This window comes from Mastigoproctus giganteus, chromosome 10 (assembly GCF_048544385.1).
Source record: "Mastigoproctus giganteus isolate SK-2022 chromosome 10, ASM4854438v1, whole genome shotgun sequence".
Lineage (NCBI taxonomy): Eukaryota > Metazoa > Arthropoda > Arachnida > Uropygi > Thelyphonidae > Mastigoproctus > Mastigoproctus giganteus.
Window position 1 is genome coordinate 62,080,530 of NC_143584.1, and position 20,075 is coordinate 62,100,604.

General features: G+C 38.4%; 1 protein-coding gene across 4 annotated transcripts in view; it reads left to right on the top strand.

Moving 5' to 3' along the window:
* Positions 1-20,075, top strand: part of LOC150079052 (uncharacterized) — a 577,353-nt gene that overhangs the window by 172,950 nt on the left and 384,328 nt on the right. For all 4 annotated transcript variants that reach the window (XM_090382803.1, XM_090382804.1, XM_090382802.1 and 1 more), the window contains one exon: positions 2,347-2,607. In XM_090382803.1, the coding sequence (XP_090238929.1) occupies positions 2,347-2,607 (261 nt within the window). The remainder of the gene's footprint in view (positions 1-2,346; positions 2,608-20,075) is intronic.

The following is a 20,075-nucleotide window of genomic DNA, read 5'->3' on the forward strand; positions in this document are numbered from 1 at the left end:
AGATTTTATCTGACAATCAGCATGTATCTGCTGTTTTTACCTGTTTAAAATCGCTAAACCTCTTTAATCACATTTAACTTTTACAATTTTACTGTTATTTCTTTATTGTTATATATCTTGTACCTTTTTATATCAGTATTGTTATATATCTGGACATAGTTACCTAATTTTATAGGTTACTGAAAGCTTAACTGTTTGGTTTTATATGACCTGGTTTTGGCACATTATAGCCTTGGATGCTAATGTGCCAATAAAATCCAAACCAAACCAATCACTTTTATGAAGTCCTGACCAGACATATATTAATACATAGAAAAAATGATGTTTATTTTAATCAGTGCTTTAGTTTATGTTTTGCTTCTTTGCCTTATCACAGTTTATGCATATACAGTGGAAATAAATATGCATATACAGTGGAAATGGTTACGTGACTTCCTGATTTTTTCTTAACTCAGACACATGTCTAGTTACTGTTGTTGCTTGGTTTTGGTGTCATTACTCCATGAAAGAAAGTACTGTATCTGTACTCCTACCAATCTGACTGTTTTTCAGTAGAGCATTAACTCTTTTATAATTCTTGATTTTAATGTTTTCTTTATTTGTTTTAATTGGTTTGTATGGATTTCCAGAAATGTTATGACAGTTTCATTTTTATTGATGACTTTCTTGAAGAAATGTTGGACAATTAAATAAAAAGTATTTAATATTTAAATGATTTTAATTTTTTTTTATTTCTGATGTGGAAAAACACATCAGAAATGTCCAAATGCCCAGTGTTGGTAACTACTAACCGAGATTTCAAGAATGTTTTGTTGGAACAAAAAGAAAATGCTTCTTTACTTGTGAGAAATATATACAGGTATATCTTTTATAACAACATTTCATTATAATAACACTTGAATCATCTTATCAATATTTTCTGCCAGTAGACAGTATTGTGTAATTTTTACTTGTTTTGTGTTTACTTGATTCATTTATTGATTTTGCTTTAATAGTCCCTTTCACTCATGAGCTTTCCATTATGAGAATTTTGGACTCATTTTAAAATGAGTCCAAAATTCTCATAATGGAAGATTGAACAGGAGGATTGAACAGGCTTCAAGAGTGGTCAGAAAAGTGGATCTCTTTTAGTGCAGCAAAATGCAAGGCCTTACACTTGGCCAATAGCAACCCCAAACTAAATTATACACTTAGCAGGGTATGAAGCTCAGAAAACTTCAAATATGAAGTTTTCTGAGCAATGTAAACAGGCAGCCATGAAAACCCATGGAGTTCTATCGATGATTTATTGAATGTTATCCTGTAGAGATAGGGAGAACATAATCCCACTGTATAAGGAAATTGTAAGACCACATTTGGAATACTGTGTTCAACTAGAGAGACCTCATCTGAAAAAAGACATGAGATCCTTGAAAGGGTCCAAAGATGGACATCTCACATAGTGAGATCAGCAAAAAGGGTGAGGGTGACATACGAGGAAAGACTGATTATGTGAGCTACAGAGCTTGGCAACCAGGCACCCCAGAGGTGACCTGGTTGAGGTTTATAAAGGCTCTGAGAGTGGTTAGTAAAATGAATTAAGGTGGAATTTTCATTGTAATAAGGAATTCTAGAACTAGGCCCATAAATTCAAATTGCAGCAGGTGAGGTTTAGATTAGATTGTAGACTTTTCTTTTAGCCAGTGAGTCATTGATTGCTGGAACAGGTTGTCCTCGCAGGTAGTTGGCTGACAGTTTAAATAAATTCAAAGTTCAACTTCATTGCAGCATATAATTTGTATTTTCTTAACTACTTGTTATTTTATTTATTTTTTTTTTGCTAGTGCTTCAAAAGCCTGTGGCTTCCTTGCACTATATGGCGAATACTGTTTCTATTATCGAAGGGATGGGACAATACCCAGCTTCAGTTGCATTTAGTGAACGGTAATATCACCTACATCACACAGCTAATCGTGTGAAATCTATGATTGGAGTAGCAGTGCAGTGTAGCATTAATAATATTCAATGTCATTCATCTCTTGATTCCAAAGGATCATATGATATAATCCTTTGGAATCAAGAGATGAATGACATTGAATATAAACTGCTATAATTCTTGACATTTTAAGATTTTTATTAACACTTCACGTAAGTAGAGGGGCTAAATTATTTAAATTACATTGATAATTTTTGTAACATTTTATTAGTTTTATTAGCTTCTATAACAGATGAATCACACCTTCACTTTTCCATTTCAGCTTATTTGGATTTTTTTTTTTTACTTTTCACTTTTATGATTGAATTTCAGAGTACATAGTAAATATAACTGATAAATTTTAGTATAAATCAAATGGTAATCTTTTTCAGGTGCTCTGTGTTATGCTGAGCTTGGCACATCCATCCCAATGTCTGGTGGTGAGTATGCCTATTTTCTAAAGGCTTTTGGTGGTATGGGCAGGGCAGGTGATGTTCCTGCATTTCTTTATTCGTGGATGTGTTCCCTTTTAATAAAGCCTGCAGCTGTGTCTATTATGTTACTGACTTTTGCTGAATATGTTGTTGAACCTATGTATCCTAATTGTGTCCCCCCTGCTGTTGTGAAGAAACTAGTAGCTGGCCTGGGCATCTGTAAGTTTAATTTTATTTTAAAATTTTTTTCTTTATGTAATTTATTGAGTTTAATGTACTGCATACTAATTAATGAAGAAAACAAATTTTAAAACTTATAAATCGAAAGTAGTGATTATTATTGTAATAAGAACAAGTTCTATATACTCACATAAGATGGCAGTAATGTCTGCAGCTGTGAAGGAATATTGGAAACCTGTGATACCACAGATGCGTATAGAAAAGTGGTTTATCTGTACACAGTTATAGTAAAACCATTTATAAAAAAAAAACAAAAACATTTTTATATAAAAATAGTTTTTGATAAATGATTGCTACATGATCATTAAGGTAATGACATCAGTTAGCTTCTTTCTCCACTGGAATGTTTCCTGAACATCTTATGAGTCCTATATTATTCCTTAACTGTTCAAGAACATGTGCAGGACTGGCTCTGAACTTAGATACTGAACTTTATAAAATACCTTCCTCAGAGAGCAAATAATATGACTGTGTGGAAGTTTACATACAAGATAGGTGACATTATTTACTGTTGCAGCCAGTTGAAGGAAAGAAACATTGACCAAGTTTGATTATTTCAGAAAATAGCAGTCAAAAATGGAAATTGAGAGAATTTTTAACTAGGATATTAAAAGTAATTGAATAGAATAGCTATAAAGTTTTAATATTTGAGTTCCTTCATAGTGGAGAGTTTCTGATTATGAGGATGGTGTTATGAAACCTGTGTAACTAAATAAAAACTTTATAGCATTTCTATGCAGTTCTTTTTACTATTCTAAATAATAATTTTCTTAATTGTTGTATTGGGGGTCTATTAGAGAAATTCAAGAGAAACTGAGACACTTCCTGTACATTTTATTAATTTTGTTCCTTGCCTTGATTTCCATAAAGTTCTCAGCACCACCACAACTCTTCAATGGTTTGCATTTTGCAATATTAAACTTCAATCATTTTTGAACCCATCTGCCCAATCTTCAAGATTTTCTTGCATTAGCTTACCTTGATTACTGTCATTAATCACCCTGCCAACCTTTGTATCATCTACAAACTTGAACATTAAACCCGATATACCTTCATCAAAATCATTAAAAAATATAGAAACAATAATGGGACTAGCGCTAAACCTTGGGGGGGGGGGGAGGAGAACTCAGCTAATAAATTTAGTCCACGAAGAGCAGTGTCCATTAATAACCACTGAACCATGCTTTTTCCATGGGAGTTACTTGCCCTTAATGCCACAGTGCTCCAATTTATACAGCAGTATTAAAAGTATTAAATTTATACAGCAGTATTAAAATTTATTTTATTTTATACAGCAGTATTAAAATTTATTTTATTTTATACAGCAGTATTAAAATTTATTTTATTTTATACAGCAGTATTAAAATCCAATTTATACAGCAGTATTAAAAGTATGTTACAGTATTAAAAGCTTTCCTGAAATCCAAGTATATGACATCAAAATTAATATTTGATGTCATATACTTGGATTTTATTATATCATAGTAATATGAATAGGTGAAATGAGAAGTCTCTTTTTTTTGTTTTTGTTTTTGGCTAATTCTATATAAGCTTGCTTTCTTTCATTAGCATGAGTAGTAGCAAATGATGCAAAAAAAGCAAGCTTGTACAGCATCAGTCAAAAAAAAAAGAAAGGAAAAGAAAAAACACTTCTCATTTCACTTATTTATTCCCTCCAATAATTTGTCTAGTTCTTCCATGAATTTATTTAAGTTACCAACTTCCACAACACAGAATGAAGTCTGTTCCAGCAAGCAACCATGCGCTGGCTAATGGCAAACTTCCTCACACCTATTCTGCAATTGTCCTTCTTCAATTTTAATTTGTGTCCCCGCATCTGTGTACCCCGAGCAAGAGGAAGAATCCCATCAGCATTGAACTTGCTCAATCCATTCAAAGCCTTGAAGACCTCGATAAGATTACCTGTCAGGTAATCTTATCGAAGACCTCGATAAGATTACCTGACAGGTGCCTAATCTCCAGAAGCTGCAATTTGTAGAACTGAAGCCTTTCTTGATAACATCACCCCTTTGTTGAACTCACCACACCACTTATTGCCCCTCCCCATACTCATTCCAACAGTTCTACATTATTCCTAAAATGAGCCTACCAGACCTGTAGGGCACCTCCGTAGCCAGGTGGGCAGGAGCAGCAGTGCGTAACACACGATTCTTGATTGGACAGGGGTTCGAGTCCGTCACTACCAAATACGGAGGATGCAGAAAGGTCAGGGAATGGCCACCGCATATCCCTGGAGCAATATGGCCTTAGTTGCTAATGCTCCCAAAAACCAAACAACAACCACCACCACCACCAGACCTGTATGCAATATTCAAGATGTGGTCTGACCATTGCCTTATACCAGTGGTTCCCAACCAGTATGCCTTGGCACTTTGGTGTGCTGCAACCCTTCTCAAGTATGCTACAAAGTTATGAAAAATTTCACTGAGTAGCAATGACTATTTAGATGTGCCACGAATATGCATCTTTTAACTAAAGGTGTAACTTGGGTGACAAAAGATTGGGAACTACTGCCTTATACAATGAGATAATCACCTCCTTATCCCAGCTATCAAAATTCCTGTATATTATTATTCCTGTACAAAACCCCATGAGCTGCCGTGGCAGCCTGTCTACATTGCTCAGAGAACTTCATATCTGACTGCACAATTTTTCCTCTCCAGGTCTTTTTCATTTTCCACTACTCTGAGTGTAGTACAACACAGTTGGCATGTTACTCTGGGATTACTGCACCGATGTGCAGTACTTTGCATTTGTTAGTGTTAAATTTCAGTTGCCATTTCTCAGCCCATCTGTTTAACCTTTCTAGATCCTGTTGCAGTAGCATACTATCTTCCTGTCATTAACCACCCTTCCAACCTTTGTATCATCTGCAAACTTGGACATTACGCTTGATATGTCTTCATTAATATCATTGATAAATATAGAAAGCAACAATGGACCCAACACTGAACCCTGGGTGACTCCACTAATAACATTAGTCCACGAAGGTCAGTGTTCATTGATTACCACTCTCTGTCTTCTCTCACTCAACCATCCTTTCATCCATTGCAGCAACTTGCCCTTATGTCTTGTAATGAGGAATTTTAACTTTCCAGATATTGACTGAACCTTGTGGTTTGGTCATTCACACAGTAGCAAGACTTCTGTGAATTTATTAGTTGAGTGTTTCCTATATCAGCATGTTAGACAGACAACAAGAGAAAGCAATACTCTTGATCTGACTATCAGAAGAGATGTTCATTGCCTTAAGAATCTCTGATAAAAGACCCACTAGGTGGCTGTGATCATAATATATTGATGTGATGCAAAGATGTAATTACCGTCAAAGGCAAGGGAAAGGGATTTTGCTTTCATGAAGGTGACTGACAGTTTTTAAATTTTATGCAATTGGACCAAATGATGAAGTTGGCAACAGTAAATTCTAAGTAGACAGCATGGATGTTATCGTAGAAGCTACTAAGCTTTTTATACCAACAAAGAAATATAGCATAGATCTTAATGGATATCAGATAAAACTTGTGACAATGAAGAAAAATGCATGAGACGCATATAAATTGTCAGGTTGTGGAGATCTCTACAGTAGGTATAATCTAGTCTGCACTCAAGTCATAAAGGAGGTTAGGCATGCTGAGGCAGATTGTGTGACATTTCTGACAAAGAATGCAAAGAAAACTAGCAGAAATAGCTTCTTTACATTTGTAAACAGTAGCAAATATTGGTCCACTTGGTCCACTAGATATGACTGGATTAATTTTTGATGATCAGGTAGCTGACAAATTGAATGGGTATTTTGCATTTACAATCGCACATGAGCAATTTTTTAAGGATGTGGATGCCAGATGTGAATCAAATTCTGGTGGTGAGCTGAATGATTTTGTGATAACTGAGAAGAAAGTGTAGGAGAAATTGTTCAAGTGAAACATAAAAAGGTATCTTGGGTGGATGGGATCTGTCCAATTATATTAAAGGCAGTAGCAAAAGAGGTGACAAACTTTTAGCTAGATTATGAGAGAATACCTGGATTCAAAGGAGGTCTCTATTGACTAGTGATGTGCAAATGTATCCCCAATTCACAAAGAGAGAGAGAGAGATCAAAGGGAGACATGAGTAATTACAGACTTTAGCTTGACTTGTGTTTCAGGGAAAACAATGAAGTCACTGAGTAAAGAAGTAATTCAAGACCGTCTAGACAGGCAGTCATACTGAGTCATAGTAAGGGTTTATTAAGAGATGATCTTGGCTGACCAGTCTGATTGGATACTATGATACAGTAATAATGGATTTGGAAGCAAAAAATAATTTTAACACCATATAATTAGATTTCAGAGAAGCTTTTGATACTGTTGTGCATATGAAAACAACCTGGAGTGCATGAGATCTATTTAATTAATGTATTATGAGAGGCAGGGAAGGAAATAAGCAAACCTTTAGCCATAATTATGAGAGCATCTTTGGAATTGGAGTGTCTCTGTGCACTGAAGATGTGCGGATGTATCCCCAATTCACAAAGGGGATCAAAGGATGACATGATTCATTACAGACCTGTTAGTTTAATTTCTGTTCCAGGGAAAATAATGGAGTCACTGGTAAAAGAAGTAATGCAAGATCATCTAGACAAGGTCACAGTTATACTTCAGCACCTCCGTAGCCAGATGGGCAGGAGCAGTAGTGCGTAGCACACTCTTCTTGATTGGACTGGGGTTCGAGCCCGTGACCACCAAATATGGAGGATGTGGAAAGGTCAAGGAATGACCACCGCATATCCCCTGAGCAATATGGCCTTAGTTGCTAATGCTCCTAAAAACCAAATAACAACAACAACAGTTATACTTCAGGCACAGCATAGATTTGTTAAAGGGAAATCCCATTTGACTAATCTGATTGGATACTGTGATGTGGTCGCAAAGGAACTAAATGCAAAAAGTAATTTTGATATCATATCTACTTGGATTTCGAGAAAGCTTTTGATAGTGTTGCGGCTCACATCTGGTGAGTATGGGCTTGGCACACCCAGGATCCTGAGCTCGTTATCATCATTCTTCTCTTTCTTGGTGATTCCCTTCTACATCTCCTCTCTCTCTCTCTCTCTCTCTCTCTCTCTCTCTCTCTCACACACAGGGTAACCCGAGAATTTTTTTTTGACTAGTGCAACATAAGCCTCAGGCTTCCTTGCACCGTATAGCTAATAATAATAATAGCATCCACAGTTACTGGCACAAGAAGATCACCTGCACACACAAGCACCTAGCACAGCAGTTCACTCGAATGATAAGGCACCCGGAGACAATCCCGAAGTTTCTCACTGAAGGAGTCGCATAACTGAAGCCTAAAGATGAAGATACAAGAAACCTGGTGAAATACAGGCCAATCACATGCCTCCCAACGATGTACAAGATCCTCACCAGCTGCATAACTAAGAAGATATCAGACCACTTAGGGAGTCAGAACATAATGGCCAAACAACAGAAAGGATGCAAGTGGAGGAGCAAAGGATGCAAGGAGCAATTAACCATAGATGCTGCAGTTATGGAGCAAGCCTTCAAGAAGCATCACAACCTATACACAGACTACATCGATTACTGCAAGGCCTTCGACTCCGTACCTCATAACTGGCTAATAGACACCCTGAAGAACTACAATGTCAATCCGAAAGTGACAAACTTCCTAGGAGCAACAATGGCGAAATGGAGTACCACCATTAAGGTCGAGAACATCACAACCAGGCCAATCCCCATTAGAAGAGGAATCTTTCAGGGAGATGCTCTGAGCCTATGGTTCTGTCTAGCACTCAACCCACTATCCACTATGTTCAATGGCAGGAAGTATGGATATAACCTCAAAGAAGGAAGAAAGAACCTGTACACCCTCACCCACCTGATGTACATGGATGATATCAAACTCTACGAGGCAACCGAGAAGCAACTCCAGCAACTACTCCGGATCAGCAAAGGATTCAGCAAGGACATCAGGATGGAATTTGGTCTGGAAAAATGCAAGACCCACACTACCAGCTGCTGACTCGTAAAGAGATTGAAGCTATGACAGAAGGAGAGACCTACAAGTACTTAGGGATGATGCAGGCTGAGCAGTTGGAACACAAGGAAATCAAGAAGTGCCTGACCGAAAAATATCATCAGAGACTCAGAAGCCTTTTGAAAGCAAATTGAATGGAGGGAACACAGTTAAAGCCATAAACACCTATGCAGCTCCAGTAATAACATACACATTCGGGGTCATAGATTGGACTAACTAGAAGATATCATGCGAAAGACAAGGACAATGATGACCAAGAGTTGCCAACACCACAACCGAAGTCAGCAGTGGAGAGAATAACAATACCTCGGAAAGAGGGAGGAAGAGGCCTGATAGACCTGACAGAACAACAGAAAACAGCGATAGCTAACCTGAAGGATTACCTTGAGAACAACACAGCACCACTCCACCAGGCCATAAGGAAGATAGATAAGTGGTATACCCCACTCAACCTAAGCGAGGAAACCCCTCCCGCCAAACCCAACAGAAACCCATCGAAGATGGGCAAAGAAGACACTCCATGGCAGACACTACAATGACCTCCATCAAGATCACATCGATAACATTGCTTCCAATGCATGGCTCACAAGCGGGACGCTCTTCTCCGAGACTGAAGGATTCATGCTGGCCATCCAAGACCAGGTAATCAACACCAGAAACTATAGAAAATACATTGCAAAGGAGCCCAGAATGTCAGATGACACATTTTGACGATGCCACCTGGCCTCAGAAACGATCCAACACATCACCGCGGGGGTGCAAGGTGATGTGTTGACACGACCAGGTAGCCACGATAATACATCATAAGATAGCGAGGAAATACCAGTTGACCAAAGAAAGTGTACCATACTACAAATACGAACCCCAGGCAGTACTAGAGACCTGAACCCACAAGCTGTACTGGGACCATGCCATAATAACGGATAAGACCATCCCGCACAACAGACCGGACATAACCCTTGTGGACAAGATGGAAAAGGCTACCTACCTGATTGACATAGTTGTGCTGAACACTAGCAATGTCCAGAAAACCCATGAGGAAAGAATTAGGAAGTACACGAACCTGAGACATGAAATCAAGGAGATGTGGTATGTGCAAAAAGTATCAACCATCCCAATCATTGTGTCAACAACCGGTATGGTACCAAAGACTCTACATAGCAGCCTAGCAGCAATAGGTCTCCCAGAGAACACCTACAAGGAACTCCAGAAAGTTGCAATTCTGAACACCTGTAGGATAGTCAAAGATTTCCTTGATCGACAGTAACACCAGACATTACAACCACCCTGTGTACTTGGTAGCTGTACCCGTCACGGAGTGGAATTCCCCATTCAGGGAGAAATAATATAACAGCTACAAGAATAATAATAATAAAAGACTGCTGTACAAATTGGAGTAGTGTGGCATTAAGGGCAAGTTGCTGCTGTGGATAAAGTGAAGGTTGAGTGGGAAAATCAGAGAGTGGTAATCAATAGACATTGCTCTTCATGGACTAATGTTATTATCAGAGTCCTCAGGGTTTGGTGTTGGGCCCATTGTTGTTTTCTATATTTATCAATGCTATTGATAAAGGCATATCAGGCTTAATGTCCAAGTTTGCAGATGATACAAAGGTTGGCAGGTTGGTTAATGACTGTAATGACAGTATGCTATGGTAACAGGATCTCGAAGAGTTAGGCAGATGGTCCAAGAAATGGCAATTGAAGTTTAACATCGATAAATCCTAAGTACTTATACGGGTAACAGTAACCCCCAGTGTAATGTACCAACTGTGTGGTAATACACTCTGGGTAGTGGAAAATGAAAAACACCTGGGTGTAATTGCATAGTCATATATGAAGTTCTCTGAGCAATGCAGACAGGCTGCCAGGACAGCTTATGGGTTTTGTCAGTGATATACATGAATTTTGCTAGTAGGGATAATCAGATGATTACCCCATTGTATAAGACAGTGATCAGGCCACATCTTGAGTAGTGCATACAGAAAGATGGAGATCTGCTGGAATATGGGTGCAAAGAAAGGCTTGATCAAGGGAATGAAAGGATGTTTTACGAAGACACAGAATATTGTCTTTGTAAAACAAATTGCGGCATCTTGCTCAGACCATCACATGAGGAAGAACAATTTCAAATGACTAGTGCATGGCAATTGTCCTTGCTTTTGTGAAGCCAGAAAAGAACTAATTATCGTCTCATTGCTCTGACTAACTGTCTGTGCAAAATCCTGGAGAGAATGGTTACTTTTTGTTTAATATGGTATTTAGAAACAAACCACCTTCTCTCCAGTGTTCAGTGCAGCTTCCAAAGAAACCGATCCACTCTGGACCATCTTATTAGACTGGAAACATCCATCCAGGATGCTTTCCTAAAACATGAACATCTTGTGTCTGTATTCTTTGACACGGAGAAAGCATATGACACAACTTAGAGATTTGGCATATTAAAAGATTTGCATGACCTCGGTCTTAGAGGGCATCTCCCCATTTTTATTAAAAACTTTCTAGCCAGACAGTCTTTACAAGTTCTTGTAGGATCCTTACTCTCTCGTCCATTTTGCCAGGAGGAGGGAGTACAGCAAGGATCATTATTAAGTGTCACGCTTTTTGCCATCAAAATAAATTCCATCACAGAACAACTTCCTCGAACTGTAAACAGCACCCTCTATGTTGATGACTTTAGCATATTTTCTCAGTTGTGCAACATGAGGGTTATTGAAAGACAACTGCAACAAGCCATTAATCGCCTTAATTCCTGGCCACTTGCTAATGGATTCAGGTTCTCGCCACAGACATACACTTTTATCATAAGCATAATCTTCATCCTGAACCTGAATTAAAGCTTGGACAAAATGCTATTCCAGTAGTATCAGACATAAAATTCTTGGGACTCGTTTTGATAAAAAGTTGACCTTTCAGGAACATATTCACCAACACCATACAAAGTGCACAAGAGGCCTTAATATTCTCCACTCCCTGTCCTCTACACCTTGGGGTGAGGACCAATGCACTCTACTGCACATTTCTTGTGCACTTGTATGATCCAGACTAGATTATGGATCCCTGGTATATAATTCAGCCAGGGACAGTGTACTCCGATGGCTGGATCCTGTCCATCATCATGCTCTCTGTATTGCTACTGGAGCATGTCGAACGTCTCCTGTCCAGAGCCTATACGTCGAAGCATATGAACCACCATTATCGCTTTGACGTAAGCAGTTGTCTCTAAAGTATGCTTTAAAACTGAAATACCTGCCAGATCATCTTATTTGGCCATCTGTTTTGAGCCACAAGGGGAAAGTTTATACAACACCCGCCAGACTGCCAATCATCCTTTTGGTATTCGTGGTCCAAGAGCTACTCAGAGAACTTGAAATCGTGGTAGACAAGGTTGCCGAAATACCAAAACAGCCCATTCCACCCTGCTGGATTCCCAGCCTCATTGGGATTAAAGGAAATGATTTGGCTAACACTGCAGCTAAATCAGCAATTCCCACAACATGCGACTTTTCCCTTAAAAACTGGGGAAAGTCAGATACTCCATCGTCTGTCTACCTGCAGCTCTATTCAGCACACTGAGCTGAACATTCTGACTTCATGGCAGTTTACACAGATGGCTCGAAGTCGGAATCATATGTAGGATCTGCTGCTGTCTTTACAGACACCACTATATCAGAGAAAATTCTCCCTGGATGCAGCATATTTACTGCAGAGCTGCACGCTATAGAGTTAGCTTTGGATCACATTAATAAATGCTAGTACCAACAGTTCATTCTATATTCTGATTCTTTGAGTGTCGTACTGGCTTTATTTTTGGTGAGATACAACTCTCACCCAATTCTGTCTCATATTCAGCACAAGATCTATTCTCTCCATGAATGTGAAGGCAACATCCACTTCTGCTGGATTCCCAGCCTCATTGGGATTAAAGGAAATGATTTGGCTAACACTGCAGCTAAAGCAGCAATTCCCACAAATAATTGTTGCCTGTCAGTTGCCTGTAGTCTGTTAGGCCAATACAGACTACAGGCAAATAATACACAAAAAGATTCACTTCCAGTGGCAGGATTCATGGGATAGACAGACTGCAAACAAATTACATGATATAAAGCCTGTAATTGAACCATGGCAGTCTAGTCTGTGCAGGAATCAAAAAGAGGAAGTTGGTCTTGCCCGGACCTGCATAGGACAGTCATCTGACACATTCGTATTTGCTGAGGGCTGATGACCCTCCTATGTGTGAGTCCTGTGACACAGTTTTATCCATGAAACATATTTTAATAGAATGCCCAGATCTTAATGTTATGCGTTTTACCGCTTTTACCCATCTGACTGAGCCTTATACACTCAATCAGATTTTATCAGACAATGACCACATGTCAGATGTTTTTAAATTTTTACAAACTATTAATATTTACTGATATATATAGAATTGAGCATTTATTTTTAGTCACAGTGTTTTTCTCAGTTTTATGTATTTACCGTTTTTGAGTTGTAACATTTCTGTAAGGTTACAATATATCTTTTATTCATTTGTATTTTTATGGCTTAGTCGTAGTGCACCATAGCCTTAGTCACTTTTGTGCGATTAAAATAGAAATCCGACAAACCAGCATCATTTGCCACTGTTAATGCTAATGCTAAAAGGTTACCATACATATTAGAGCAGTGTGGCATTAAGGGAATGTTGCTGCTATGGATAAAGGTATGGTTTTGTGTGGTAGAAGACAGAGAATGATTTTCAGTGGTCACTGCTCTTCTTGGACTAATTTTTTTAACAGAGTCCTCCAGGGCTCAGTGCTTGGGGAGTTGTTGCTTTCTGTATTTATTAATGATATTGATGTAGGCATGTCAGGCTTAATGTCTAAATTTGCAGATGATATGAAGGTTGGAAGGGTGGTTAATGGCAGTAAGGAGGGTATGCTACTGCAACAAGGTTGCAGTAGCATACAGATCAGCTGAGAAGTGGCAATTGAAGTTTAATGGTGAAAAATGCAAGGTACTTCATATGGGGAACAGTAATCCAAGATTAACTTACTAGTTGTGTGGTACCACACTCAGGGTATTGGGGAATGACAAAGACCTGGATTAATTGTGCAATCATATATGAAGTTCTTTGATTAGTACAGAAATTCTGCCAGAACTCATGGGGTTTTGTCAATGATATACATGAATTGTGCCAGCAAGGACAGGGTGGTGATTATCTCTTTGTATAATAAATAAATAAATATTTTTTTTTCTGTTTATACTCCGGCAAGTATAAACTCTGTGAGCAAGTGTAAACTCTATTGACAACCAAGTCAGTAAAGTTTACAATAAATCGTCAATACAAATTTTTATCGTATTTAGTAGTCATGGGCTTGAATCCCGGTCCACTCAAGGAAAGTGTGCTATGCACTCTCGCTCCTGACCACTGGGCTATCAGGCGTAACGTAATGGTTAGGCCAAATCTTGAATACTGCATACAGATCCGGTAGCCTCATTTTAGGAAATTGGGTATTTATGTAAGAACACCCTTCCAAAGGGTGTTCTTACCAGGAGAGGCTTTAGTTTTGCAAATTGCAGTGTTGAGGTGTTTAAGGTCTTGAATGGATTGAGTAAGCTCAGTATTGATGGAATCTTTCCTCTTGTTCAAACTTCATCCATGAGAGTGTATAAATTCAAATTGTGAAAGGATGGTTACATGTTGGATGTGCAGAAATTTGTCTTCAACCAGAGGGTGATTGATTTTTGGAACAAATTTCTATCTGGTGTTGTGGGGGTGGTTAGTGTAATTAAATAAATTAAAGGAAGAGCTAAATAAACTGCTAGAGGAGTTGGAAAAGTGAAATGGGAAATGTCTTTTCTTTTTTTTTTTTTCTCTCAGTGCGAAGAATATTTTTGTGTTCACTTCCAGTAACTTTGAAATTGAACGAGAAAGTATATTGGTTACTGCAACACTTTTCCAGCACTGTTTTTTTATTGGAACTAGAAAATGTTTTGGAGAAGAATGTAGTTTAGAATTACCAATTTAGAATTTATTCTTTCTCATCAGTGCTCCTAGTCACCCTCCTCCTCATAATATGGATTCTTGCCGTCAAATTATAGCAGTGTTCCATCTCCCCCAAACACCACTTCCCTACTCTAGCTTATAATCATTTTCAACTTCAAGCAGTATTCTTTGAGAACTATAGCTTAGGCTATTGCTGCTACTGATGGATAGGAAGCAACAAATGTCATGCATTTTTGGAAGAGGTGTAACATCCTTATTATTATTATTATTATTATTATTATTATTATTATTATTAGCCATATGGTGCAAGGAAGCCTGAGGCTTATACTGCAACAGCCAAAAAAAAGTTCTGAATTATCCTGACAAACAGACAGAAGAAGGGAATCACCAAGGAAGAGAAGAATGATGATATCCAGTTCAGAACCTTGAGTGTGCCAAGCCATACTCAAGGTTCAAGTATCACCAGATGTGAGCTTCTTGAAAGCTGGAAAGATATCAAGCAATTCGCTATGAAGAGTAGTTGGAGGAAGATATGGAAGTGGTAGAGAAGAAAAATCCAAAGGATGGTTATAAATTAGTAGGGGGTCACAGAAAGCTATAGTGAGTAGAAAGTAGCCTGAAATCAAGTCTCTAAGAGGGGATTAGGAAGCTAAGCCCGATTATGAAAGTCTTTGACTAAGAATGCAAAGAAAAGTATAAAGGAATTTCTTTGTTTATATTAACCCTACTAGAAGAAAAAGGATGAATCACATTGACCCACTAGATATGAATGGGATAACTATTGACGATCCTTTTCAGTTGCTAACAAAATAAATAAATATTTTGCATCTACTAGCAAAGGCACATGATGCAAGAAAGCAAGCTTATAGAGCATCAGCCAAAGAAAAAAAAAAAAAAAAAAACCCTTATTTCACCCATCCACTCACTCCAAATGTTTGTCAACTTCTGCCTTGAATCTATTTAAGCTATCAACTTCTACAATGACAGATTGCTGGAAGTTTGTTCCAGCAATGAACCACCTGCTAGCTAAAGGCAAACTTCGGCACATCTATCTTACATCTGTCTTTCCTCAATTTGAATTTATGCCCTCTCAGGTGATTATTCTGAGCAAGAGGAAGAATCCCATCAGCAGTGAGCATGCGCAAAACATTCAAGGCTTTATACACCTCAATCAGATCACCTTGCCGGTGCCTAGTCTCCAGACACTGTAATTTGCAAAACTTTCTTCATAAGAGCAACCCTTTGTTCCATTCACTAATCTTGTTGCCCTTCTCTGTACTCGTTCCAACAGCTGTACATCCTTCATAAAATGAGGCCTCCAGACCTGTACACAGTACTCAAGGTGTGGCCTGACCATTGCCTTATACAAGGGGATAATCACCTCCTTATCCCTGCTAGAAAAATTCCTGTATATCATTGATAAGACACCATGAGCTACTCTTGCAGACCATCTGCACTGCTCAGAAAACTTCATATCTGCTTGCAGAATTACCCCAAGGTCCTTTTCATTCTCTACCACTGTCAGTGTAGTACCACAGAGTTGATACGTTACTCTGGGGTTACTGCTTCAAATATGTAGTACTTTACATTTGTCAGTGTTAAACTTCGTTTGCCACCTCTCAGCCCATCTACTCAAATTTTCCAGATCCTATTGCAGCAGCGTACTGTCATTAACAACCCTGCCAATCTTTTTATCATCTGCAGACTTGGACATTAAGCCTAATATACCATCATTAATATCATTTACAAATACAGAAAACAACATTGGACCCAACACTGAATCCTGAGGGACTCCACTAATAACATTAGTCCACGATGAGCAGTGTCCATTGATTACCACTCTCTGTCTTCTCCCACTCAACCATCCCTTTATCCATAGCAGCAATATGTGCAGCAGTCTTCCATGTGCAACAATATCAAAGGCCTTTCTAAGATCCAAATATATGATATCAAAGTTATCTTTGCATCCAGTTCCTTTGTGACTACATCATAGTATCCAATCAAATTGGTTAGACAAGACTTCCCCTTAACAAACCCATGCTGTGTCCGAGCTATAACTGAAGTTTTGTCCAGATGATCCTGCAATGCTTCTTTAACCAGTGCCTCCATTAATTTCCCTGAAACAGAAGTAGAACTAACAGTTCTGTAATTACCTGTGTCTCTCTCAATACTGTAGAGAGATACTGAATTGAGAGGGGTGCAAATTTTTAATTTTTATACACTGCATAAACGCATTGAAAGGGATAAGCAAAAACCCTAATATAATAGGGGCCCGCAGAAATATTATTATGGGGGCTATAAAATCCTGCCGAGGGCCTTAGTTATAAGCAAAATTAGAAGAAAAAAAAAAAGTTTTTGCAAGTGTGTTCTGACTGTGCGATGCCACTACTGAGATGCAGCCGCCGGTATAATCAATAAACCATTAAAGCAATCGCCGTGCCATGCGTTTTATTGTTTTATATTTAAGAATTTGAATTATAGTATGATAGGGAAATGTAATGGTTTTTTTTAATATTTATATTTTATTTATTTTAGTTGTAAGTATAGTTGTTAAAAAGTAATTATTAATTAAGTAATAAAAATTACTAAGTTAACATAAAAAAAAAACAATCGTCGAAAAATAAAATTGTGCCTCGCGTGAAAAGTGCCGACAGGGGTGAATCGCTCCATCTGCCCCCCATAGCTAAGCCACTTGTCTTCCTTTGATCCTCTTTTGTGGATTGGGGTGACATTTGCATATCTCCAGTCCATGGATACCTCACCTGATTCCAGGGAATCTCTCTCTCTCTCATAATTATGGCTAAGGATTTGCTTACTTCCTTTGCCGCCTCCTTTAATATAACTGGATAGATTCCGTCCATTCCAGGTGCCTTTCTTATGTTTATCTTCAACAATTTCTCCTCCAATTTACTCTGAGTTATTACAAGATCTAGCTTACTACCAGAGTTTAATACACCTCTGGCATTCTCCTCCCTGAATAAAACTCCTCGTGTGAATGTAAATGCAAAATATTCATTTAGTTTAAGTATAAATGGGCCTGTTGTACTGGGATCCATGGTACAATGAAATAAGATAAGTGTAAATCCAGTAAATATCTTTAATTATGAATGCTTTGGAACTTTCAAGACAATCGTGTCTCTTCTTCAACAGAGTTTAAACTTAATGGATACAGTTATGCGTCCAATGAGGCGTGTGAAGGCATGTTATTCAGTCATTAAACTGGCGTTCATTGTTGCTGCAGGGACATGCGCAGTTCTTCTCCAGCGCTTATCGAGGTATAAAACGGTTGTCTCGAATTGCTCAATATATTGAGTGACTCCAACCATAGGCGATGGCGGAAGTGCCTGAAGTGGTATAAAACACCCATTTTATACCTCGACAAGCGCTGGAGAACTGCGCATGTCCCAGCAGCAACAACGAACTCCAGTTTAATGATTGAATAACATGCCTTCACATGCCTCACTGCATGCATAACTGTATCCATTAAGTTTAAACTCTGCTGAAGAAGAGACACGATTGTCTCAAAAGCTCTAAAGTATTCACAATTAAAGATATTTACTGGATTTACACTTATCTTATTTCATTCATTTAGTTTGTTAGCTACCTCAGCAGGATCATCAACAGTTGAACCATCGATATCAGATGGACCAATCTGATTCATCCCCTTCCTTCTAGAGTTTACATAAGTAAAGAATGCTTCACTGTTTTTCTTTGCATCCTTTGCCAAAGATTTCTCGTAATCTGCCTTCGTCTGCCTAACCTCCTTTGTGACTTGGTTACAGACCAGCTTATATCTATCATAGGCTTCGGCGTCACCTGTTAATTTATATGTGTCCCATGCATTTTTCTCCTCTGGCACATGTCTAATTAGTTAATCTCACATCCATTTAGGCTTAAATCTTGAACAATATTTCTTAGTATATTATTCAAGATATTGGTCATGGTATATCAGGCTTAATGTACAAGTTTGGAGATGATACAAAGGTTGGCATGGTTGTTAATGACACTAATGACAGCACACTGCTAAAACAGGATCTAGAAAAGTTGAGCAGATGGGCTGAGAGGTGGCAAATGAAGTTTAACATTGACAAATGTAAAGTACTACATATGGGAAGCACTAATCCCAGAGTAATGTATCAACTCTGTGCTACCACACTGACAGTGGTAGGGAAAGAAAAGGACCTCGGGGTAATTCTGAAGGTAGATATGAAGTTTTCTGAGCAGTGCAGACGGTCTGCAAGAGGAGTAGCACATGGTGTGTTGTCACTGATATACAGGAAATTTTTCTAGAAGGGATAAGGAGATGATGATCCCCTTGTATAACGCAATGGTCAGACCACACTTTGAGTACTGTATACAGGTCTGGAGGCCTCATTTTAAGAAGGATGTAGAGCTGTTGGAATGAGTACAGAGAAGGGCAAGATTAGTGAATGGAACAAAGGGTTGCTCTGACTAAGAAAGGCTTAAGTTTTTCAAATTACAGTGTCTGGAGACTAGGCACCTACGAGGTGATCTGATTGAGGCGTATAAAGCCTTGAATAGTTTGAGCAGGCTCAGCGCTGATGGAATTCTTCCTCTTGCTCAGAATAATCGCCTGAGAGGGCATAAATTGAGGGCATAAATTGAGGAAAGACGGTTGTAGGATAGATGTGCGGAAGTTTGCTTTTAGCTAGCAGGTGGTTGATTGCTGGAACAAACTTCCATCTGTCTTCGTAGAAGTTGATAGCTTAAATAGATTCAAGGCAGAACTTGAAAAACATTCGGAGCAAGTGGATGGGTGAAATAAGGGATTTTTTTTTTTTTTTTTTTTTTTTGGATGCTGCTATATAAGCTTTCTTTCTTGCATCATATGCGTTTGCTAATGCTAATGCTATACATGCACCTGTTTCTACTCTTAATTACCCTAACACAGCCCATGTATTTACTTGTTCCACTACAACTCCCAGCAGTCCTGGAAATCCCCATTGCCTTGCTTTCTAGGCTGCTGCTCAATTGCATTTCAATAGAAGCAGTGCAAGAATCACTTTCACCTCTGCCAGCAGTTACTGTTAATCTATTAGTCCATGTATTCCCCTAAGCTAGCAGTTTTCCAACCCACCTAACTCTGCCTCGATAGCATCAGCAAATATTCTTGCCCCCTTTTTATTTAAGTGTATCCCATCCCTGTAGAAGCAGTCTCTCCTGTTAACAATCACAGACCAGGCTGAGTAAAATTAATATGCCAATTTAATATGAATATATGAATATATTCAATTTAATATTAATATATTCATTCAACTGCCGTTTTCTGGAACAACCTTCTTTCATACGTATTTCCTGAAAATTACAATCTACAGAAGTTCAAGTCTAATGTCATCAAATATCTTCTTTCGTCTTCTCAACCTTCAACCCAAGCATACAA